Below are 23,888 nucleotides of genomic sequence, written 5' to 3'. Positions count from 1 at the left end.
TCGTAGCTCAAACTCAACCGGTTGTGTTTTTTCCTTTGAGACCATAATCCTGCCGCTGTGTTCAGCTATCGAGTGCAGCCCTGTTCTGTGCAGTTTGTAATCCCAGCTCCTGTTGAGCGCTGCGGGTGTTTGGCTGGCACCCTCTCCTGCAGGGTAATGAGCAAAGCGTTTTCTACATGGCTGTTGAGGGGCTGTCTTCTTGCTGGTCCAGAAATCAGGTTCCTACCTGCATTCTCCGTGTCTTTAAACAAAATATTAGTGTTTCAAAAATGTGTGCCTCTTAAAAGGCTTCAGGCTGGACTCATTAGCAGTGTGTCAGTGCTGGGCAGGGTGGCCTAAGCAATGCTGGGTTTTGTGAGCCCCTCTCTCAGGTGGCTCCAGGATGGCAGCAGGGATAGCAGCTCCTGGCAGCTTGCTGCTTAACAGCTGTGATTCCCTCTTTGAAGCAGCAAAACAGCAGGCTGGGGCTGAGGCAGCCCTCAGCACATTTACTTTGCAGATCACCAAGGAGCTGCTGAGCTGAGGAGCACGTGAGCTTGGCACCCGTTTGTAGGGAGTGCGAGACGGGGACGCGCTCAGCCAGCCTGGAGCTGCGTCCATCTCTGGAGCAGGGCTTGTCCAGGTAGGACGCCTGGCTGTGGTTGCCTTGGGCTCCGTAAATGACCTGTCCTGCAGTCTCTAGATCCACCCAAGAGAGTCAATTATGGAGCATTAACTTCCTCCCCAAGATGATCCTTAAGGGGGTTTCCTGAGAGGCTGATCATGGATGTCTATCCTGGTGTTTCTCCAGACACTGACTCGTTCTCAGTCTTATGAGGAGAACTGTGCCTTGCAGTTTTATTTGCTAATAATATCCCTCTCCCAGAGCCTTGTTCTGGGTGTATATCTGGTCCCTGGTGAGGATCGGAAAGCTCCAGTGCTCAAAGCTGTGCTTGAAGTGGGGAGTAGCACTTCCAAGGGCCTGACGTCTTCCTAGAGGCACCCAGAAGTAGGGCTCCTTTTCCATGCATCCTGTGGCATGGACATGCTTGTGTCTTCAAGAAATCTCCGTTATGCAGCTCTGACTTTCTTTTTAGAGGTGTTAATCTCTTTCCATCAGAGATGACCACTGGTGCCCATAGGCCGGTTCTTAGGGTGAGAAAGATCTGGTGTTGCTGACTGGTTGCTTTTACTTGTAAATTTTACCTGTTTGCTGCAAACACGTAGAGAGAACTGTTTGCAAGCCGCAGGAGCAAAGCCAGGAGCTCTGATGAGAGTTAGGTAAACCTCTTGACTGTGTCCTGAGCCTAGTGTCCAAATTCACACCCTGCTTTCGGAGGGCCAACTCTCTTATTTCAGAGTGTAAGACTGCCCCCTGCCCAGACCAGCAATGTGTCAGGCTGCCCACCTGAGTTCTGGGCAGCTCAGGTCTCGGCTGCCGGCTGTTGAGGTTGGGGAAACCCTGTTGAGACCGTCCTGTGTCCCCCTGCTCCGCAGGAAGCCCTGCTGAGCACGGCGCAGGCCTGTGCTCATGGTCAGCGTGTGCTCGTGGCAGTCCAGGAGCTTAAATCTTACGTGCAGAGGTCTGAGGGTAAGAGTTGTGCAAAGCAGACAAGGGGGGTCTGGGCTTGCAGCATCTCCTTCGCTCGCGTTCTGCTGGCCTGTGTCTGTTCTCTTGCCATCCCAGTGTCACAACAGAGGCACTGTGTTAATTTCCTAGGGCTTTCTGTGATGATTAATTGAGGCTGAACATTGAATTGGAAGGGAGACCTGTGGGAGTACAAGTGTGGCAGGAGAACACTTTATCTGTCAGCAGCTGTGCACGAGCCTTTCTCTGTTGTAGAATAAAAGCTGACAGAAAAGCATGGTGCTTCACGGAGGTTTTCTGTTTGCCAGGGCATAAACTTACTTTCATGAATGAATTAAGGTAAAGAATGGTTTTCAGTGTAGCTGCGTAAAACCAGCCCTCCCTATCGCACCAGCTCCCCTTAGGGGCCACCTCTAAACCGAGTGCCTTGTGGACACGCAATGTTTTTGAGAGGTATCTGTCAGCAATGAGCAGGAGGGCTGCCAAGAAAAATTTCAGCCCCAGCCCAAATTCAAAGGCTCCCCTTTAAAGATGTATTAAGAGAAACCAAACAAAAACTACATCAAAAACTCGCAGGGCATAAAACTGACCCTATGTGAAATCTCATACTGACCCTCCTACTTTCTGGAGGAAATTAGGAATTTATGCTCCAAATTTTGACTGTTTTCAGAATGCAAACTGCTGCAGCACCTCTATAATAGTCTTTATCTAGCAAGCCAAATAAATGCTGTGCAGACCTGCTGTCATTCTTTATTTTAAATGAAGGGTAAAACGCTGTAGCTAAGCAATGCTAAGAGCTTGGTTTGCTAACCTACCAGATGCAACGCTCTGGATGCTCTTGGTAATAAGGTGATTATTAATTATTCACAGCTCACTGATCCATGGGGGAGGCTGGACTGCACAGCTGCAGTCCAAGTGCATGGGAACACATGGAAAGTTTTCATTCAGAAGCTGTTTGGACGTGATGTAAAGTAGATGAAGATGCCTGTGAGGTCTCCTGCTCCTTCTTGGAGCAAGCTTCCCATCTGGGAAACTACATTGCCTGTGCTGCGGCTGTGCTAATGGGAAAGAGGAGAGGGTCAGAAATCCCTTCTGGCTGCGCGTGGCTGCAGTTTGGGAGTCCGTGACGAAGGTGAAGGTGGTGCATGCGTGTCCTAAAGGCGCTGGCCTCTTCCGTGTGCGGCTCCGTGTGGGAAAGGGCCCTCGCCGGTGTCGGGGCCCTTCAAACGCAGGGACTGAGGCTGCAGAAGTTGTCTGGGGATCGCTGGATCCAGCTGAACAGCTCTGCTTCATCCTGGGCTTTATGAGTACAGGAGTTGCTGTGTCTGTCTTGGCTCTCCCCGCGCTTTCTCTAGACAGGCTTGGATGTGCGTGGGTTTCAGTGGTGTCCCCAACATCCACAGGTGTCAGAGCAGTGCGTTTTATGGAGAGACTCCTGCGAGATGCCATGGTGGAAGCACGCCAAGCCGGCTGGCATCAGGAGAGCGGTTTTGTTAGCTCTGCTTGGTCACGGCCAGGAGCAGATGTGAAGTGTCTGTCCCGGCGAGCAGGCTGCCCCGGCGCAGGGAAGGGGCCCCAGGAGACTCGTGTCCTCTGTCGCGGGAAGGTGGCCTTTGGTCCCACCAGAGCCCTGGAGAGGCACCGTGCTCCGTCTTACTGTGCTGGGGCTCGTGTTGTGCCCGCTGAGCACCTCCAAGAGCGACTGCGCGGAGAGGCGGGACATGCCCGTCCGGCCAGGGCTGTGCAGCGCCTGTGATCCTGCCGCGCTCCGTGTTGCTGTCACCGCTGGAGCAGGGACGTCCCGCGGCCGCCTGCCCTGTGTTACCTGCCCGATCCCTTTGCTCACGGTGGTTGCGTCTCACTGCAGTTTCCTCCATTCGGCTACCGCTTCCCTCGCTCCGCTGGCGCCAAGAGGTGGTCTCGGCTTCCCTGGTCCAGCACGGGCCGGGATGCTGGTGAGTGCAGAGTGGGCATCCCCGTGTGCTGCGTGTGAGCAGGGCCCTCACCCGCAGGGCTGCAGGTCTCGTCTGTGTGTGACTTCCACGTCTAAACTCCCGTGAGGATGATGTGGTTGAGCCCCCTCCGCCCCTGCCAGGGTCTGATCTCCGTGTCAGCAAGTGTCAGCCGTCTCGTGGTTTTCTCTTTCAGATGGGAACAGCGAGAGCTGCCTAATGGTAGAGTCTACTATGTAGACCATAACAACAAGACAACCACGTGGGAGAGGCCTCTTCCTCCAGGGTAAGGTGCTCGGGGGCAGGTGGTGTCTCGGATACGGAGCTGACGTGTAGGGACTGCCCAGGAGGCTGCAAAGAAGGGGGGAAGTCGGTGGCGGGAGGGGGTGGAGGAAGGTCTTTTCATTCCAAAAAGGAAATGACGTGAGATGATCACATGTTTACTGCCTTGAAAACACGTGCTTCATCCTGTAGAAGGCCTTTATTTATTTATTTATTTATTTAAGAAATGCTGAAGAGACCTTTATATTTGTTGCGTTTTGGCCTTTATTAAAATATATATACACACACACGTGCGCACGCGCGCACACACACAGATAGATATATATATATACATATATATATACATATATATATATGTATATATTTTTTTAATAGCCTGTGGAAATCACTGGCAACCTGAGTAGCAGTAATGGCTTGTAGACAGAACAGAGGAGTCGGCTTTTGGGACAAGAGCCTGCAAAGTCTCCCTGAGGACCAGGAGAGGGGATAGGTGTCTGCTTTTCTAGGCAACACAGAGCCTTAGCTGAGGAATAACCTGAGAGGCCTGAGCTCCCAGTGAGCAAAAGCAGACATGCCCAGTGTTTCCCAAACCTGGGGTTGGACCTTGTCCTCCTCGGAGAGGTCTCAAGTTCTTAGCCCGCTGCCCGCTCTTGAGAAGAAGCCGCCGGCTTAGCTGTGCGAGATGTGCTAGAAGAGCTCTGCAAACTTGTGGCCAGGAGGGACGGGCTTTCATTTGCACAAGTAAACAATCTGCAGGCCATGAGGACGGTACACACCTCTCTGGGCCCCTGCATTTTCCAGAAGCTGGTTGAATACACACCTTCTCTTTGTGCTCCTGAAAACTCATGCTCCTCATGTTTAAAGAGTAGTGCTCAATCTGGTGAGAGGAGCCAAACCTGAGTGCCTGAAATCTGCCCTTAGTGTCAGAGTGACAAGAAAAGTCACAGCCTCCATGACTAAACTTGTAGGCCCAACAGCTCTTACTGTCTCCTGCCCTTGAAGGATGGTGAGCTGTTTTTTAACCTGTATTTCTAGAGGCCAGTGAGCCCTGGAAGTGTTTCTGCAAGCCAGAACTCAGTCTGTCGTGACTTCTGAGCCACTGCATGGCGAGCACGGCGGGAGCTTGGCAGCTGGTTGAATTCACAACGCAGTGCTCCTCTAAATTCTGTTTTCAACACGTTCTTGGGCAGCAGCTGAACATTCTCAAGCTGCTGCTCCTTGTCCAGGGCCCCCAGAGCCAACTCTTAGCAAGAGAAATAGGAGATTCCTCCATGCTAGACCATGTTCTGTGACTTCTGCCATGCCTCTTTAGCTCTGCGAGGTTTCGTTCTCCTGACCCCCATACCTTCACACTAGCATTAGTATTGAGTTGCCACACGCCGGCTGGAGACACCTGCCACCAGAGCGGGCTGTGCTGCTCCTTTCTTCAGCTGGAGTGGGTTGTCCAAAGGACTCCAGGCCTAGCTCCCATGCGGCTCTGGGGAGGACATCCAGGGTGGTCCCCTTCTTGGGAGGTGGGTTTACCTGTGGGTAAACCAGCCATGTCCTTCAAGCAGCACTGGTGGGTGTGCTGGTCTTGGGGAGGACTTGTGCTGGGCTGGTTGTCGCAGGAGGGAGCATCACTTGTCATGTCTCTGCTGTGTTACTGCTTGGTGCTTGAGGAGGGATGTGTCCCAGGGGCTCTGCTCCGGAGGCTTCACCAAGGGGGGCTGGTCCAGCAGCCCTGTGCTGTGTGATCAGGCTCCAAGCAGCAGGAGGGGTGTTGGAGGGTGCACGTGAGTCTGGTCAGGCTCCCTCGGAGTGGGAGATGATCAAGCCCTGAGGCAGCGAAACAAGGACTAGGAGAGCACGTGGGGTGACGTTTCCTTCCCGTGGTGTCTCCAGGTGGGAGAAGCGCGTGGATCCTCGAGGAAGGTATTACTATGTCGACCACAACACCAGGACGACCACGTGGCAGCGCCCCACAGCCGAGTACGTGAGGAACTACGAGCAGTGGCAGTCCCAGCGAAACCAGCTCCAGGGAGCCATGCAGCAGTTTAGCCAAAGATTCTTGTACCAGGTGAGGGCCTGCGGCTCAGGTAGTGCTTGCCCAGAGGTGTCACCCAGCCAAGCCGGGAGCGCAGGGACGGTGCGAGCAGCCCTGCATGGAGGCACTGCTTGCAGCTGGCACAGGCAGTCCGTATGCTCAGGGAGCTCAGCAGAACCGTGAGCTTGGACAAAAGTTCCCAGAAGTTCCTCTGCTGAGTGTGGAGAACCCTGTGGGAATAGCTGGCTTTTGTAAAAACAGCTTGTGCAGCCTTGAAAGGCGCTGGGAGGTGTCCTCATCCTGTCCCCGATGTGTCACTTCCCTACTAGTGTGGCTGGGGACAGGCTCTCTCCGTTGGCTCCCACTGGCCAGGCCGGGCTGGTCCTAGGCAGCGCCGTGGCCGCCTTTGCAGTCTTGCTCCAAGGCAGCAGCCCAGGGCGCGGGCGCTGGCGAGGTGACTGCTGCAGCAAGAGAGGGAACCAGAGCGCCCGGGAGCGAGCGCTGCTGGGCTCCGGGGGCTCCTCCTGCCCAATGTCCCCCTCTTCCTGCTGGGGAGAAGGTCTCTGGCCCCAGCGAGCAGCAGCCCTGGGCACGGTGTGGTTTCGGAGCACCCGTGTGCCGGCCTTGCTGCCGAGGCAGGATCTGGCCTCAGAGGTGGGAAGCATCCTGTGGTACCCACGACCACGCCGGCAGCCCCACGAGCAGCCTGGAGCATCCTGTCCTGCAGCCCCGCGTGCCCGGCTGCTCCCGGGAGCAGCCCGTGCCGCGCGGGAGGCCGCGGCGCTGTGTCGGGCACTGCTCCTGCCAGCAGAGCGGGTGCGAGGGGAGGTGAGCAGCAGGGCAGAGGACTTGTGCCACGCGTTGAGCTCCTCTCCGCGGAGCCGGCGGGAGGTTGCCATGTCCCGGCAGGATGCAGAAATGCCGTTGCCGCTCGCGCAGCCTCCTCTGGCACGCGCTGCCCGCAGCGGGGCGCAGAGCTCGCGAGCAGAGCGGGGCCGTGCTGCCGCTCGGCGCAAGGCAGAGGTGGGGCTGCTCGGAGCCCTCTCCCCATCCTGCCCTTCTCCTCAGACGCTTTTCTGGGGTGCTGCATCCCGAGGGTGCAGTCGCTCCCTTTGGCATCCACGGCCGCAGCGCTCGGGACGGCTTGCGCCGGCGCGGAGCTGCTCCGGAGCTGGCTGCTCGCGAGCGTCTCGGCGAGCGCCGGCCTGGAGCCGCTCCAGCGCCGCGCGACTCGCCCTGGCAGAGCGCGCAGGGAGGGACGCGTGCTCCAAATTTAGCCTGATGAAACGATTGTACTTTTGTTTCAAGCTTTCCGCTGCCAGCGGGGATGGCTCCTGCTCAGCCTCCTTCCCCGCGGGGCTTTCTGCCCAGCTTTGCCCCTCTCTGCCTACCTGGCAAGGGGAGCGGGGCGGGCGGGTGCAGCCGGGACCCCTGTCCTGCGCCTGCCGGTGCCACGCAAGCAGCAGGCTGGGCCACAGTGCCCCTCGGGCCAAGGGACGTGTCCATCCTGGTGCTGCTCCGCACCACGTCCCGCGGGCCGGCTCCCCGCCGTGCTCCCCGCGCGCTCCCGGCCGTGTTTGTTTTAGTTGGATGTTTGTGGGTGGCCGCAAGGCGGTAGCTCTGGATGTGACTCCGCTGCGTCGCTGGCCAGCCCGTCCGGGACGGGAGCGGAGGCCGCGCGAAGCCGGAGCGCGCCGTGTCCGGCCGGCAGCGGCGCCTCGTGCGGACGGAGCAGGGGAAGGGCTCGGCAGAGCCCGGGCTCAGCACCCTGCCAGGGCCCTGGCGGCTCGCGCAGCCCCTGGGTGCTGCTGCCGGGCTCGGCGAGGGGCAGTTTGGGGGTGCTCACGCAGCAGCAGGGGGGCCTGGCCGGGGGCAGCATTCCCAGGCTGGAGCGGCGCGTGCGGGAGCGCGGCCCGGCTGAGGCGGTGCAGCGCAGAGCCCTTGGGTGACGCCGCGGCTCCTCTCCAAGCACCCAGCGCTCTGCAGCGCCCCTGCTCCCCTCACCCCAGCCGCCGGGTGCCCTGCGCGGAGCCGAGCGCCCCGGCCCGCGGCATCCCCGCCACCAGGCGGGAATAAAGGTGCTTTGTGCAGCGGCCCCCAACCTGCCGGGGGTGGCGGCGGCGGGCGCGGAGCCGCCCGTCTGCGCGCATGAATGTGCCCTCAGTGCGAGCGCATCCCGCGGCGCGGTGCCCCGCGCGGGGAGGGGGGCCGCGGCCCGCCAGGAAGCGCTGGGCGTGGACAGGGCTTGTGGGAATGATTTCATTGGAAAGGCCTGCGATATTTTTTCCCTCTTGTGTGTGGTTCTTGGAGGAGGCTGGAGGTGTAACCGGTGGGGAGAGTCGCCTTGGCCAGCGGGCGCCGAGCAGCCGCGCACATCTGGGCTCCGCGGCCGCTGCTCGCCGCGCGGGCACGGCCCCTGCCCCTGCCCCGCCGCCCCCCGCGCTGCCCTGGCCTCTGTTTAGTTTGTGCTTTTTTTTTTTCCTTTTCCTTTTCCTTTTTTTTTTCTTTTTTTTTTTTTTTTGACACCCCTCAAGTGCAGGTTTTTTTTCCTAGCTCTTTGGGAGCAGATTCCCTCTGCTGCGAGCTGTGGGCCAAGAGGAGGCGAGTGGAAAGCTGGGGCTGTGCAGCTCCCCGTCGCCCGCCGCGCTCTGCTTTTTGCCAGGCGCCTTTGCCTAGTTTTTTATTTTGTGCTTTTTTGCCGTCTGTTGTCTCTAGTCGTCCGGCGCCCCGTGTGACAATGACCCGCTTGGGCCCCTTCCTCCTGGCTGGGGTAAGTACAGAGCCCGTCCCGCGTTGCCGGCGTCCCGCGCGCGTTCCTGGGTGCCACAGCGGGGACGCCGTCCCCGGGGCCCTGCCGCCTGCGGGGCCACATCTGCCCCGGTCGGTGCTTCCTCTTGCTTTAAATCCAGCTTTTTCCCCACCCTTTCTCCTTTTCCCCCTTTTCCTGGAGGGGTTCCCGGGCTCGCTCGCAGCTCCGGAGCACAGGGCGGTTTGTGGTTGTTCACTGGGCTGGGGGGCAGGCCACGCATCCCGCGGCTCCGCACGGCGCCGGTCCCGCTCCTGCGCCGGGGCCGTCCTGCTGCCTGGAGCCCTCGTGCTGCGCTCTCCGCCGGGCTCTGCCGTCGTGTCCCGGTGGGGCCTCGGCATCGCGGAGCTCCGGGGAGCAGCCCTGGACAGGCAGATATCCAGCGGGGCCCAGGGGAGCCAGGAGGGAGCCAAGGGGCACCGGGCCCAGGAAAAAGGTCCCTGTGCTGGCCCTGGAGCGGAGCATCCCTGGAGAGGGAGGCGCCGGGTGGAGCTGATGCTTGTGGCCTCCCATCCCGCTTCCCTGGAAGTGGCTGTGCTGGAGACCTGCCTGGCTCTGCCGGGCACCTTCTCCTGCTCCGGAGCAGCAGCCGGGGGTGGCAGGGGCCGAGGGCTCGCGCAGGGTTGCTCAAGGCATCGTTGCAAGCAGGGAGAGAGCAAGGAGGGAGCGCGGATGGGAGCAGGGACCAGGGCAGCATTGGCACCTCGGTGTCCCACAGCTCTGCCACACGCTGGCAGTGCCCCGCGTGCAGGGCTGACAGGGACGGGTCCCCCGTGCCCCATCCCCGTGGGGCTGGTGGTGGCTGCGCGGCAGCCCCGGCGCTCGCTCAGGCCCTCCCACGGGGCTGCTCGTGGCAGCCCGGCGGCTCCGGGATAGGGAACGCGCATGCGGGGCGTCCCTGCCGCCGTGGAGCAGGACCGTGCGCGCGGGGACGCGGTGGCGCAGGGCGCGCGGGCTGCCGGGCGAGCCGCGTGCACGTGGGCCCTGGCGCGAGGCAGGGCTGGCGGAGCCGCGGGGAGCAGGAGGAGGAGGGAGGCCGGGCGTGCGGGGAGCGCGGGATGCGGGTCTGGAATGCGCTGTCCGGCTCCGGGGCGGCTGCGCGAGCCTGGGCGTGCGTGGGAAAGCGCTTCCAGCGTGGCGGAGCCGAGCGCGCGAGCTGTGCGCCCGCCGGGCGCCCGGCCACGCTGGGAGCCGCCGGGGCGCTCGCGCTAACGCTCTCTGCCTTCCCCTCCCAGAGAAGAGACAGGACAACGGGCGGGTGTATTACGTGAACCACAACACGCGGACCACGCAGTGGGAAGACCCTCGCACGCAGGGGTAGGAGCTGCCGGGGAGCGCAGGGGGCGGCCGTGGGGCTGGCCGTGGGGCTGAGCCGCAGCAGGCCCCCGCGCTGGGCCCAAGCGTGGTGCTGGGCTGCGGCAGCGAGCGGGCAGGGGCCAGGCAGGCTCGGAGCAGGCGGGAGCTGGAAGTCACGAGCGCTGCCATCGTGGGGACGCTGCCCGGCTGCGGGAGCAGAGCGGAGCCATCGGGAAGTTGCTGGAAGGACCTGGGCTGGGGTAGCCGGTGGTGGGAAGGGCTCAGGGCTCTTGGGCAGGAAGAGCTGCTTCCCCATTGCCTCCTGCCAGGGCCTCCCCGAGGCTCCTTGAGCGCTTCGGCTGCTGCAGCGCGGAGGTGGCCACGTCTCCGCTCGGGCACCTCTCCCGCAGGGGCAGAGCAGAGGCCTGGCCTGGCCTGGCCAGCTCTGCGCCCTGGCAGGGCTCGTGTCCCCGGGCACAGGGCTACGAGGCTGAGCTAGTCCCACCGGGCAAGGTGAGCGTGCAGGGCGCCCGCGGCCCTGGCTGCGCGCTCAGCGTCCTTGTGCCGGGCAGGATGATCCAGGAGCCGCCCTTGCCGCCCGGCTGGGAGATGAAGTACACGAACGAGGGCGTGCGCTACTTCGTGGACCACAACACCCGCACCACCACCTTCAAGGACCCGCGGCCTGGCTTTGAGTCTGGGTGAGTGCTGCGGCGCCAGCCCCGCGTTCTGCAGCGGGCGCGTGGCACGGGGAGCTGAGACTTGCCTGGCTTGTTCACGGCGCTTCCCTGCGTGTGGTCGCACACAGCTTGGGGGATTGGGCCTGTTTGCCACCAGGACCCCGGGCTTGGGAGCTTCCGCGTGGCTCTGCTAAGGGAGAGCTCCCTGCCTGCAGCCGCGGGGACCTGACCTAGACACGGAGTCGTCCTCCTTCCTCCTGCCCGGCGGGCGCAGAGCTCGTGGACGTTGGCACGCGGCTGAGAACTGGGGCCGGGCAGCTCACGTCAGAGCGCACGGGGACACGGGGCCGTGTCCTGAGCCCCGCGGTGCCTTTGCAGGAGCAAGCAAGGCGGCTCCCCTGGCGCGTACGACCGGAGCTTTCGCTGGAAGTACCACCAGTTCCGCTTCCTCTGCCACGTGAGTAGCGCGTGCCCGGCATGAGGGGGCCCCGGCGGGTCCGTCGACGGCCGGACCCAGCGGGCAGGCTCGGGAGAGCAGCCGCCCGCACAGCGCCCCGTGTGTGCCTTGCAGTCCAACGCGCTGCCCAGCCACGTGAAGATCAGCGTCTCACGGCAGACGCTCTTCGAGGACTCCTTCCAGCAGGTGAGGAGGGGCCGGCGGCGGCGGGGCCGAGCAGGCCCCTTGCAGCCCGGGCTCACGGTTCCCTTCGCCTGCCTTCAGATCATGAACATGAAGCCGTACGACCTGCGGCGCCGCCTCTACATCATCATGCGAGGAGAGGAAGGCCTGGACTACGGCGGCATTGCCAGGTGAGCGCCGGCGGGACGGGGCGGCCTGGCCTGCGTGGGGCTGCGCGGGGCACCTGGACGCCGGCTTGCTGCTGCCCTGGCGCTGCGTCTCCCTGTGTCCTGCCAGTGGTTTTACCCTATGGTAGGTTACGTCATGCTGTTCTACCACAGGGTAGAACCACGGACGGGATACCGGGGCTGCCTCCGCGCCGAAGGACTCGTCCCCTGCGCTGCCGCGGGCAGAGCGGGGCCGCGCGGAGCCGCGGGGTGGAGGGTGCCCTGCCAGGACCCTGCGCGCGCAGGCGGGCGCTGCGCAGAGCGGTGTGCGCGTGGGGGGCATGTGCCACCGCGCCAGGACGCAGCGGGGTCCCTGCTGCGCTTGCAAACCTCCCTCAGCGCCCTCGTGACGATGGCCGGATTCGCGGGTGGAGGGTGGCAGGAGGCAGTGACCGCCCTTGCTCAGCCACCCCAAGCCCCAGAGCTTAACGTGGAGGAGACGGCTTGGTCAGTACAGGCTGCTGCAGAGGGACATTTGAGGTAGAATGGGAGGAAAAATCCTCTTGACTGTGAGGGGGCCGAGCGCTGGGACAGGCTGCCCAGAGAGCTGCAGTCTCCGTCCCTGGGGGTGTCTGAAGGCCTCTTGAGCAGGGTGCACCGCACTCTAGGTGGCCCTGCTTGAGCAGGGGCTTGGACTGGACGGTCTGCAAAGGTCCCTGGTGCCCCTGGCTGTTCCGGTGAACGTGCTCGGGGGATCCTGGCCGGGGGCAGCCCGGGCTCCTCATGGCAGGAGCTTCTCCGCAGCGCTCTGGCTTCCTCCTGCCCCAGGGAGTGGTTCTTCCTGCTGTCCCACGAGGTGCTCAACCCCATGTACTGCCTCTTCGAGTACGCCGGCAAGAACAACTACTGCCTGCAGATCAACCCGGCCTCCTCCATCAACCCCGACCACCTCACCTACTTCCGCTTCATCGGCCGCTTCATCGCCATGGTAGGAGCAGGGCCTTGGCCAGGCCGCGTCGCGGGGGCCGGGGGGCAGCGTGGACAGGGCGCCTGGCTGCTCCGCGGGTGCTGGGCCCTGCTCCTGGCCACCTGGGCCCCTCTGGGTGCTGCGGGGGCTGCAGCGGGGCCGGGGGTGTCTCCAGCCTCGGGGCTGAGGGGACCTGCTCTCCCCGGGGCCGCGCGGCAGGGGTGGCTGCAGGTCTTTGGCTGTCGCCCCAGGTGCTGTCGGGTCTGCAGCTTTGGGGACTATTTATAGCCCCGGCAGTGTGAGATTTTCCAGCTGCCCGCGCCCCGGAGCGGCTCCTCCCGCCCGTCTTGCCTTGCCCATGGCCGGCGCCCCGGCCCACGGGCCGGGGGAGCACGAGCAGCGCCCGGGCTCGGGGCGGCCCCCTGCCCCACGGCCCCTCGGGGCGGCGCAGGAGGCCGGTGTGCGCCGGGGGTCCCCGGCTGTCCTGCCCTGCCCCGCGCCTCGCAGGATACCAATAAAACCCCAGACTATTACTCACCGCTGGGCCGTTCTAGACAAGCGTCTGCATTATTTTTGGCTGCCTTTGCCCTGGGGCTCCTGGAAGCCAGGGATTCGGGGAAGCCGCAGCAGAGCTGTGTTTAAACAAGTGCTCTTAATAGAGCTGCGTGGGGAGCGGGTAACGCTGCGGAATTCACGGCGGGGAGGGAAGGGGCCGTGCACCCCATTCCCCCGACAATTCCGTGGGCCCTGTCCCGAGGGGGCAGCAGGACCCTTCCTGCTTGTGTCACTTGGCAGCTGGAAGGAGCTGGGAGGCTCTCAGAGGGGTTTCAGGGCCCGGCAGAGCAATTCCCCATGGGCTGGGTGTTGCGATGGGGCATCAGCTCTCCCTGCACCGCGGGGAGCATGCGGGTCTGCGCAGGGTGCCGGCCCTCGCTGAGCCGGCATCCCCCACGCAGGCGCTCTACCACGGCAAGTTCATCGATACGGGCTTCACGCTGCCCTTCTACAAGCGGATGCTGAACAAGCGGCCCACGCTGAAGGACCTGGAGTCCATCGACCCCGAGTTCTACAACTCCATCGTCTGGACCAAGTCAGTGCCCTGGGCTCCCCCCGGGCCGGGCCCCGCTCGGGGCCGGGCGCTCCCTCCTCGGAGCCTCGCGCCTCCACGAGCACTAACGTCTTGGCGTCCTCCCGCAGGGAGAACAGCCTGGAGGAGTGCGGCCTGGAGCTGTACTTCATCCAGGACATGGAGATCCTGGGCAAGGTGACCACCCACGAGCTGAAGGAGGGCGGGGAGAGCATCCGGGTGACGGAGGAGAACAAGGAGGAGTACATCATGTGAGCGCGGGTCGCGGCTGCAGGGCGGTCCTGCTGTGGGGACGTGGGCTTGGGGACGTGGCCGCTTCCTGGCGCTACGTGGCCTGTGACAAGCATGGGCTGGCACGGGCAGCGCCGCTGCGGTCTGGCTGCTGCTGCCTGGGCCGGTGCCAGCGCTTGCAGGGAAGAGGAGAGGGGAGAGAGGGGGAGACGCCTCTCCCGGGGCTGCAGCGCTTGGGGCTGTCCGGCTGGACCGGGGGGACTGCCAGCCTCTTGGTCCTGCTCCCAGTGGGCTCCGGCCAGGGGATGTCACTTGTCCCCCTCACCCCAGTGCCCTCCGCTGCCCTGTCCCCAGTGCCCTCCGCTTACCTGTCCTCGTGCTGCTCAGGGCTTTGGCAGAGGAGAGAGAGAAACCCACTGGTGGGAATGAAGGGGACCCCTTGCAGGGTGCAGTGCTCCCCTTCTGGCCCCCATGCGTCCCCGCACGGCCGCTGCCCCCGGCCAGCCCGTGCCAGGAGCTGGTGGCTCCCGCCGACCGCGCTGCCCCTCGCCAGGCTGCTCACGGACTGGCGGTTCACGCGTGGCGTGGAGGAGCAGACCAAGGCCTTCCTGGACGGCTTCAACGAGGTGGTGCCGCTGGAGTGGCTGCGCTACTTCGACGAGAAGGAGCTGGAGGTGAGCGGCCGGCGCGGGGCCGAGCGGGCGCCGCTGCTTCCCTGGCCAGGACTCAGGGGACCAGGCGCAGCCCCAAGCGCGGGCCCTGGGTCACTTTTCACTTGTGTCACCCGCTGTTGCTGTCCCCAGCTGATGCTGTGCGGCATGCAGGAGATCGACATGAGCGACTGGCAGAAGAACACCATCTACCGGCACTACACCAAGAACAGCAAGCAGATCCAGTGGTTCTGGCAGGTGAGCGCGGCCGGCCCTGCCCCGGCTCGCACCGGGCAGCGGCTCCTGCCCGGGACAAGGGGGCCGAAGTCCCCGACGTGGCCAGGCTGGGGGCTCAGGGCCGCAGGGGGAGATTCCGCTTCAGTCCCGTGCTCTGTTGCAGGTGGTCAAAGAAATGGACAATGAGAAGCGGATCCGGCTGCTGCAGTTCGTGACGGGGACCTGCCGCCTGCCCGTGGGCGGCTTCGCGGAGCTCATCGGTGGGTATTCCCACTCCCTGGCTCTCCAGGCTGTCCACAGTGCGGAGCTGGGAAGTCCGAGCCCCAGGCAGGGACGTGCAGGGATTTAGTTGAGTATTCTTCAGCATTAAGAGAAATTCTTCAGACGTGACCTATGTCCCCACAGTTAGTGTTGTGAACCCGTTTTGTCATCTCTTTTTGCATGAGATGGGATTTTGATCCATTCTGATTTTTGTGTGATGGAACCCGTTTTCCAGAAAACCGCACCGCACGGCATTGCTCTGCTGCCGTCCTGTAATTTGCTTCTCCCTGGGTTCTGTACCAGCCTTTCCATCGTTTTCCTGGAATCGATGTCAAGCTAACCCACGAGCCGAGCCTGTCAGTTTATTCTTATTGGCACATCAGCTTTTTTCCAGGGCCCTGGAGTTTCTCCAGCATTCACAATTTGTTAAAAAGCAACCTCTGTGACTCAGAGTTCCTGAGCCAGTTCTGAAACTCTTGGACGGGCTTGCTCAGCACTGCAGATCTGCAGATAACACGTTTGAGCACTCGCTGTTTCACGTCCCGCTCCAAAGACGCTGTGTTATCACAGTATGTGGTAAATGGATTTTTCAGCTTTTCCCCCTTTTTTGGTGCCCTCTCCCTGCAGAGGGACTCAGAGCAGCCGCTTTAGTACTGAGAGCGGGTTGGGGCCGTGGGAGGCGCCGGGGCCCTCCCCGCTCCCGGCCCCGCGCTGAGCTCCGCGTGCTCTGCGTCCGCAGGCAGCAACGGCCCCCAGAAGTTCTGCATCGACAAGGTCGGCAAGGAGACGTGGCTGCCGCGGAGCCACACGTGGTGAGTGCGGCTGCGGCCGCCGTCCCGGGGCAGCGTCCGGCAGCCGGAGCTTCTCGGTGCAGGGTTCCTGCCGGGGGACCCCGTCCCAGCAAGAACCCTGCTCACGGCCTCCCTGTCTCCCCAGCTTTAACCGCCTGGATCTCCCGCCCTACAAGAGCTACGAGCAGCTCAAGGAGAAGCTGCTCTACGCCATCGAGGAGACGGAGGGCTTTGGCCAGGAGTGATGGACGTGCTGCTTTTCTGGTAGCTCTGGCTGCGCCCGGCACGGGGAGGCCTTGGAGCGCACCCGGCCGTCCCCTTCGCCACCGACTCCCAGGCTGGGAAGACGCCTCTGCGGCTCCCTGCACCTCCGGGGCAGGAGGGGAGAGGGGGCACAAGCCTGGCTGGGAGCTGGGAATGGGGGGATCCTGGGGAATTGCTTTGGCTGCCTCTGGCACAACGCTGGGCCCTGCCCCGGTCCCTCTTCTGCCCTGGGCTGGTCCGTGCAAAGGGAGCTCGTCCTTCCTGCCTGGAGCAGGGTGGGAAGTGCCGCAGGAGCGGGGGCAGTGGTGCCCTATCCCTCAGCAAGCGGCCATAAACGAGGTCTGGCTGACGAACAGCAACTGAGACCCTGGAGCCAAACCCAGCCTGGTTCTCTGCAATCTGTGTCCCCCTCCCTGCGCTGTCCCTGTGCCACAGGGAGCAGCTCGGAGGCAGCTGGGGACGGGAGCAGCCGTGTCCCCCCGCCCCGGTGCCTGCCCTGGCTTCTGCATTTTGGCTGGAGTGGCAGCTTTGCCAGAGCGCCCAATGCTGGTCGTGGCCCAGGCTTTTCCTCGGGGCCTTTTGCCTGTGATCAGTTTTAAGTAGAGGTTCTTTTTGCCCTGGATTGGTTTGCCTTCAGCCGTCGGTGCAGATGCGGGAGCGGGGCCCAGCTCCTGGCCAGGACATGGCCCTGTGGCAGCCCCCATCCGTCGCGGAGCCCCAGGGCTGGGGGCAGCCCCCGTCCCACTCCGCGCTGCAGCCTGTGCTGGGGCTGGGGGACAGACTCGGCCCTGTGGGGCTGAGCGCTGGCCCGGGCCCTGCTGCCGCTGTCGCTCTGCGGGATGCGCCCGGGGGAAGAGCCCCGTGCAGAAGCCAAGGCGCTGGCTGCAGAACCCGCGTCGGTTTGTACCGCTCCCTCCTGCCCTGGTGCTGCCTCGGTCTCGTGCAATAAAGGACAAGCGGCTGCTGCGCTCGGTGTCCCGGGGCTGTGGCGCCGGCCAGGGCGGGGGCTGGCGCGGGGACGGGCACTGAGACCCCCAGCGCAGCATCCACGGCCTCTGGCACCGCTGCTGGCGGGAGCAAAGCCCTGGGGGCAGCCGTGGAGCTGGCGGCAGGGGACCAGGCCAGGGGAGTGGAGGGGATGTGGAGCCCGGCCCCTGCACACGGGGACAGGCCCTGGCTCCTGGTGCCATGGAGGAGGTGCTGGGTTGGGATGTGGCTCCCAGCTTTTTTGGGGAAATGGCGCACACGAGTCTTGAGGATGCAGCTCGGGGAGCTGCGGTTGGGATGCGGCTCGGGGCCGCTGGAGCGGAGCTGCGGCTCAGCCGGGTCGGGATGCGGCTCAGCCGGGTCGGGATGCAGTGCAGGGATTCAGGTCGCGCAGGTACAGTTGGAGGCTGCTGAGCGCAGTGCAGGGCGCTGGTGGTCCAGGAACCCAGCTGTGGCTTCAGGGTGCAGCCGGTGGACAGGGCTTGGGGGTGCTGGGCACCCCACATTCCTGGGGTTCTTGCTGCAACCCTGCAACTTTGTATTATTTTCACTGTGCTGCTCATGGAGGAGGGGGCTTTGGCCGCCCTGTCGTCCTGCTGGGCTAAACTCCAGGGTGAGGAAGCCTCAGCCAGGCCCACCCTGCCCTGGGAGCCCACAGCTCCTCACTGCAGTGACCCTCCGCTCCCTGGAGGGACGTTATTCCTGGACACGCCGCTCCTCACCTTGCACAGCTGCTGTGTGGAGGGACCGGCTCGCGGGAAGGACAACCCTCGGCCCAGCCGCGTAGCGCCCCGCGCACGATTCCATCCCTCCCTCCGTGCTCTCAGCCCTGCAGCACCCGAACAGCCCCAGCAGAGCTTTCACCTGGGTGTCTTTTCTATGTGAAGTGTCAGGTAACAAAACAACTACCCCTTCTCCTCTCTGATGATACCCAGTACACGAGCTGGACCTGCACCGAGCTGGAAGGGAGCGAGCAACAGTGGCAACAGCCCTTTCCCCACCTGCACTCCTGAGTGCTTCTGGGGCACGTTTGAGCTTTCTTGGCTCAAAAGCAGGTACCAATAAAATCAGCAGCGAAAACTCTGTGACAGGTAACACAAGTACAGGTCTCACATTTAATACACGCCGCAGTAGCACTCTCTTGTTCAGCTGTTGGCCTCCACCACTGAAGAATGAGACAAGAGCAATGGGGATACGGAGGAAGAACACAGCACTAAAGTTAAATAAATAAATAATCATCAGCCCTGCTTTTACCCCTTTGTTGTTCAGTGCAGCAATCACACTGCGTGAGGAAGGCTGTAGGCCGTGTACAGACCCATCCAGCTACTCATGATGAGCTCAGAAATGAAGTATCAAAATACGGGCAAGCAAAGAGCTTGGATCATTTCTACAAGGGAAAAGAATCCAGCCAAGTGATTAGTTTACAAGATTTTTAATTTACAAATAAAAAAAACCCTACAATTCATTTTTTCTCTTTTTTCTCCTCTTTCTTAGCATCACTCTTCTCCTTTTCTTTTTCCTTCTCATCTTTCCTCTCCTTTTTGCTTTCTTCTTTTTCCTGTCCTTCTTTCTTCTCTGCATCCCTATTAGCAATCTTGTTGTTAATGAGGTTGTGCAGAGCAACCACAGAACGGATCAGAGAAGCCAGATAAACTACCACCATCTGGTCGTTGGTCTTCAGGTAAAAGGCCTTGACGAACTCCTGCAGGTTGACATCTGGTAGCAGGTTGAAGACGTCCTGAAGGTGGTAGATGATCTGGTGGTTGATGGGCAGCTTGCCCATGGCTACTTTCTCTAAGTAACTCCTGATGTCCAGAAGCTTGGAGTTCAGTCCCTTCAAACCGTGGACCTGATTTGTGATCCGCTGGGACAGAGTGCCCACTGTTGTATCCTTGATGTCTCTGAAACATCCAACGACAGAAACAATCAGCTTTGAAATGTTACTTTGCACATTAATAGATTTTTTTTTTCCTAGCTTAAAAATAGAACTACTATTTGAAGCACAAATGAAGTGCAATTAAACTGAATGCTTCAAGTCAAAGACTGAGAACAAACTGATTTCCATTTGTACACTCAGAAAGTGGATCTAACAGTTGATTGTTTTTGCTGTATACTGTTGCATGCATGTGTTCTCTTTGGAATAATCCCAGTCTGATGTCTAGAAATAAAACACCAGGATTTTTGACAGGTGAAACAGCTGTAGAGTTCATATAAGGTGACTACTCTTTTTTGGACAGGAAATCTTTGCTAATATGTCAGCTACTGCTGATAGAACAGCAATACTTCATTTATAACTGCGCTGAGAGATGTACAGTGGCTTGGAGCAAGTCCAAGCAATGCAATCTTCTAACGCTTTGACAAAGACTAATTGCATTTTCATCATCTGCTGAAATTTCACTAAGCAAACACACATTTCACTATCAATGACTGAATAAGATCACAAGACTGCTAAATTAATTCTCTTTTAAAATTTAAGTAGCATGCTTCAAAAGACCTGGTTTTCCTCCAGGAAGCTGGCACTGAATGATGCCAGATGGATCCTGTTCACCACTATGCAAATGTTATAAGAAAACTTTCCTTGTAAAAACATTTACCGTAACAAGTGTTCCACACCAACTTCCTCTGCCTCTTCCGCTCCGATTTCACTGGTGACGTGTTCGAAGGTCTTGGAGGTTGGAGTGCCATCCTGCGAGGGCGAGAACCCAGGGACACGGTTAGACCGGAGCCGTGAGCAGGAACCACCTATGAGCAGGGGCGCCCCTGCAAACTACGGGCACGGCTCGACCGGGGGACGCGAATGGCCCTGAAACCCTGACTTGCGTGGCAGGAGCTGCAAAAGGTGAGAAAAATAGGAAAAAAATAGAGCAAAGCAGAATATCAGCGGACTGAAGTACGCAAGTAAGGCAAGAAGATTAAGTGCCACGATGCCTTTTAAACACGTAACATTTTGCATAGAGAACTTGTTAGAAACTATGTTAGTGAGTCTAGCAAACTAGTTATATATAACCCCAAATCAGCAAGGACTCTGGTTTGAGTTTTCTCTCTTTAGCTGGCACTTCACTTCTCACATGTTCTCTGTTGCTGGTGATTACTTCTTCCCTGGCCTCTGCATAATTTCCAACTAAGACACTTTTTGCGGGTTTCTGTGCTGCTGGGTAGAGTATGGAAAATCCTGCTAAATGTCATGATAACTACTGTCCTTCCTCATTATATTATGGGATACCTTCTGTCACCCTGATGCTCACTTTCAGCAAGTTACAAGCACACACACAGAGTTCCAGAAAGAAATACAAATACGGAGCAATGTCATTCAAGTGACAGTTTATGCTGTAGAGATTAAGGAAGAAATTTAAGAGATTTAAAAGCTGAATTACTGAGGATGAGATTTATCCATGTGTGTTCCAAAATATTACTTGGCTCAGCATACAGTCATAAACAGAAAGCACTACTGGGACTATTGAGAATTCCCAGAACTAAGAACACCTCCTGCACCTGCGAGACTTTTAACACTGGGAACAGCAGCTTCTCCCTAGCCAGGGCCTCAGACGGGCAGGAGACTCAAGCTCCTTTACAGATCTCCAGAATGCATTAAAAAAAACCCTACAGCTGTGAACGAAAGCTAAAGCAGATCTAGTACTCGACGGTGCCTGTGTGCACCATGGCTGCAAGTGACCAACAAGTGCTGCTCTTGCCTGACCTACTTGCTCAGCACCAGCTGCTGGACAACCCAGTCGGCGCAGCTCCTTCTGCCAGCGGGCCGAGCTGCACGAGTGACGAGTTAGCAGCATTCTGAGGGGACTCTGCTGGCTGCAAACACGACAGAAACAGGGAAGCAGCAGCTGAATCGCAACAACGGCTGAGGCTGTGGAATTCCTTAGGTCAAACCATAGAACACACCTCTTCCTTCAAGAGTGTTGATGGATGAAAGATTTAATTACGCAGGCTTATGTTCGTGTTGGGATTTAAACTCAGTTCACAGGCCCTCGTTCACAGCGTTCCCCATAAATCCAAAAGCAGTCAGATGCCATGGGATGTGCACCTCCCAGAAAATAAGGCAATCCTTTCAGCATAAACCCTTTTCCTAGGAAATGACCGAGGTATGCTAAATACTCACATCATGTACTTCTTCAACAGAAATATAAGCTTCTGTGGGCAGCCCGAGGTCCTTTGGTTTCACATCAATAATCACCAATACCTTATGAAAAAAAAGTAAATATTTCAGGAAAGCAGGTATTTCAAAGCCTAGAACAAAAAATCACAGAATCCCAGAATGGTTGAGGTTGGAAGGGACCTCTAGACATCATCTAGCCCAGCCCTCCTGCTCAAGCAGGGACTGAAACCAACTCTCCATTCTATAACGATGGCTGCTCAACAATGTTAAACTCAAGCACAGGAAAGAAGGTATCTATCTGCTAACTACTTCAAGAGACTGTGATCCGAGTCCCTCAATTGCTTCACAGGCACCATCTTAAACATTCTGTATCACTAACAACTACAGGAGAGGTTGATGAACCCCAGGCATCTCGTATGGGGAAAAAGAAAAGTTACAGGTTGGACACTTACTGAGTTAGGACAGTATCTCTTCATCAGTTCATTGATGGCAATATCATTCTTGTGTAGTTTAGGGCCTGTGTGGTACCATCCAACTATTCTTTCTCTAGCTGAGCAAAACCAGAAAGGATTCTAAATCAAAATTGTACAGCAAAACAGCAGGAAGATTTACACAGAGATTGAATTAGCAAATCTAGGGAGGAAATCTGATGTCTGTGGAAGATGAGAGTAAAGCAGGGGAAAAATCAATCTGTGTAGGCAAGACAATGACATGGCTAATTACAAAGATGTGTTACCCTTCTTACTCTGCACATAGAACTATACTTCCAGTATCTTTAGTAAGTTACAATATTTCATACAATTTATACAGTTTTGCAAACGATATGATCTGTCAGCTTGAAAGCTCAATGCACATGGATGCAAGAATCCTAGAAAGACCAAAGTCCTTTTTGAACTTAACATTCATCCCCAAAGACTCAAAATAAACAGTGAAGATGATAGTTTTTAAAAACAGCACCAAAGTGCAGACGGAATTATTATTTCAAATGGAAATTTGTAATGTGTACATTTGCACAACAGTAATTTTGAGGCACACCTGTGCAGAAAAGGCTATGCAAGAGAAAGATTTTAAATTCCGTAGAAATAATCACCTGGAAAAACTAATGGGATATATATGAACATATTAAGAACATAAACTATTTGCATAAATTAACCCATGAAAAAAATACCAGTAATGCAAACTGAGTCCGTGCAAGGAATTAGCAAGAAAGAGCTTCTTATAAGAGCTGCTCATTTCCTACCTTACTATGAATTCTTTCTCATATACTTGTGCTCTTAAAAGTTTTTTCTCAGAATACGTCCGTTGTTCCAAGAAACCCCAACTTACCATTGACTTTCTTGAACATTCCATACATGTTTTCCAGATAGTCATGATCTAGAAACCACACTGTATCATCCTTGTCGTCCTCATCAAAAGGTACTGAAAATAAAACAAAATATCAATGTTTAAGAAAACAAATTCCAGCCTACAAACATTCAAAAAAGTCCATATTTTAGAGCATTTTTGGCTGCTAGAGGAGACTGGATTTAAATCAGCTCAAACTGTCCTGCAGCACCATGTTGCATAGACTAAACTGCAGCCCTGGTCAGTTCTGTCTTACAGAAGCTTTCTCATTACAACTAAATTGGTTTTAGAATGAAGCAAAGAAACACAAAACATTCTGAAGGTTTTATCCTCAGCAGACAACACCAAGCATCAGAGAAAAAAAACTTCCCATACAAATTCAGGCAAGATCGGTCTGCAAAAACATTTGATAATTTATGTAACCCGGCAGACTTATTGACACTTTAGTACAGGGGTAGTTATTTTATCAGTCAAAGAGTATAAGTGGGCAGAGCTCAGATCTGAGAACAATCACCGATGCACGTAAGGAAAAAACGCCCCTTCCACCGCACACAGCCCGGGTTAGAGGTGAACCCTAAAGCGCTGCAGCTCCTCGCCACGCAGGTGGCAGCTACGGCCCCGGCGTCGCTGCGAGCCCTGCGGCCACGCTGGGCACCGACAGCGCCCGCTCAGGGGCTCTGCCCTCGCAGGGCACCGCGGCGCTCCCGCGGGAACGGGGCGCAGGCTGCGGACAAGGGCTCGGTGTCCCGTTTGCCACCGGGCTGATTGGGAAGCGCGAGCACAGGGGGCGACTGCAGGGCAGGGCGCGAGGCCGGGCTCACCCGCGAAGCTGTTGGACACGTCCAGGATCTTCTTCTGCCAGGAGCCGAGCAGGACGCCCACCACGCGCTTCTGGTTGCCGACCTTGCCGATGCTGCGCGGAGACACGCGGGGCTGTTAGCGACCGGTGCTGCGCGACCCGCCGCCCAGCGCGCCAGGGCGCCCGCAGGCCGCGCCGCCCGGGCCGTGACTCAGCGCGGCGCCGCGCCTCACCGGTTGAAGTGGTCGACGACGCTGAGCAGCACCAGCGGGTGCACCACGACGCGCTCCACCGCCAGCTCGGGCATGGCGCCTGCCCCGGCCCGGCCCAGCTCGGCCCGGCCCGTTCCGTTCCGCCGCCCCAGCCCGGCCGCCCCGCTCCGCTCCGCAGGCCCCGCGCCCGCCGCTCCCCGCCGCCGCGCTCCCAGCCTGCCCCGCGCAGGGGCGGGGCCTGCCGGACACCATCTGAGTGAGGTCGCCGCCGGAAGGGGAAGGTGCGGCGCCCGCCTGACGCCATCTTGGTGAGGTCTCCGGCGGAAGCGGGGCGCTGGGCACCATCTTGGCGAGGTCGCCGCCATCTTGGGAAGGGGCCGCTCGTCGGTGACGCGGCACCATCTTGGGGAAGTGACGTGGTGGCGCGCGGAGGTGAGGAGCGGAGCGGCGGGCCGGTGCCCAGGCCCGTGCCCCGGGGCCCTCCCGCCGCCCCGCCCCGCAGCGGGCTCGTCCCCTCAGCCCTGGGCCAGCCCCGTGCTCGCCGGGCCGCCT

At 59.2% G+C, this 23,888-nt stretch overlaps 2 protein-coding genes across 3 annotated transcripts in view; one reads left to right on the top strand and one right to left on the bottom strand.

The window, feature by feature from the left end:
• The window catches only part of WWP2 (WW domain containing E3 ubiquitin protein ligase 2), a 37,479-nt gene extending 21,468 nt beyond the window's left edge, over positions 1-16,011 (top strand). For both annotated transcript variants that reach the window (XM_088526209.1, XM_088526208.1), the window contains exons 9-24: positions 3,716-3,805; positions 5,686-5,860; positions 8,543-8,597; positions 9,869-9,950; positions 10,502-10,630; positions 10,988-11,066; positions 11,181-11,252; positions 11,331-11,419; positions 12,224-12,383; positions 13,319-13,452; positions 13,560-13,700; positions 14,234-14,354; positions 14,484-14,588; positions 14,731-14,827; positions 15,568-15,640; positions 15,765-16,011. In XM_088526209.1, the coding sequence (XP_088382335.1) occupies positions 3,716-3,805; positions 5,686-5,860; positions 8,543-8,597; positions 9,869-9,950; positions 10,502-10,630; positions 10,988-11,066; positions 11,181-11,252; positions 11,331-11,419; positions 12,224-12,383; positions 13,319-13,452; positions 13,560-13,700; positions 14,234-14,354; positions 14,484-14,588; positions 14,731-14,827; positions 15,568-15,640; positions 15,765-15,864 (1,702 nt within the window). In that variant the 3' untranslated portion in view covers positions 15,865-16,011. The remainder of the gene's footprint in view (positions 1-3,715; positions 3,806-5,685; positions 5,861-8,542; positions 8,598-9,868; positions 9,951-10,501; positions 10,631-10,987; positions 11,067-11,180; positions 11,253-11,330; positions 11,420-12,223; positions 12,384-13,318; positions 13,453-13,559; positions 13,701-14,233; positions 14,355-14,483; positions 14,589-14,730; positions 14,828-15,567; positions 15,641-15,764) is intronic.
• A 2,275-nt stretch (positions 16,012-18,286) lies between these two features.
• PSMD7 (proteasome 26S subunit, non-ATPase 7) lies at positions 18,287-23,464 on the bottom strand. The gene is made up of 7 exons (XM_088526200.1): positions 23,358-23,464; positions 23,147-23,238; positions 22,308-22,400; positions 21,434-21,531; positions 20,985-21,065; positions 19,465-19,556; positions 18,287-18,771 (listed from the first exon to the last, which is right to left on the bottom strand). Exons 1-7 carry the CDS (start codon positions 23,429-23,431, stop codon positions 18,333-18,335), a joined length of 969 nt encoding a protein of 322 aa, XP_088382326.1. The 5' UTR covers positions 23,432-23,464; the 3' UTR covers positions 18,287-18,332.
• Positions 23,465-23,888: the final 424 nt, after the last annotated feature.

This window comes from Tinamus guttatus, unplaced genomic scaffold (assembly GCF_059628265.1).
Source record: "Tinamus guttatus ecotype Peru unplaced genomic scaffold, ASM5962826v1 Tinamus_guttatus_pri_ptg000244l, whole genome shotgun sequence".
Lineage (NCBI taxonomy): Eukaryota > Metazoa > Chordata > Aves > Tinamiformes > Tinamidae > Tinamus > Tinamus guttatus.
Note: the sequence above shows the minus strand (reverse complement) of the source record. Positions and strands in the feature narration are given on the sequence as shown.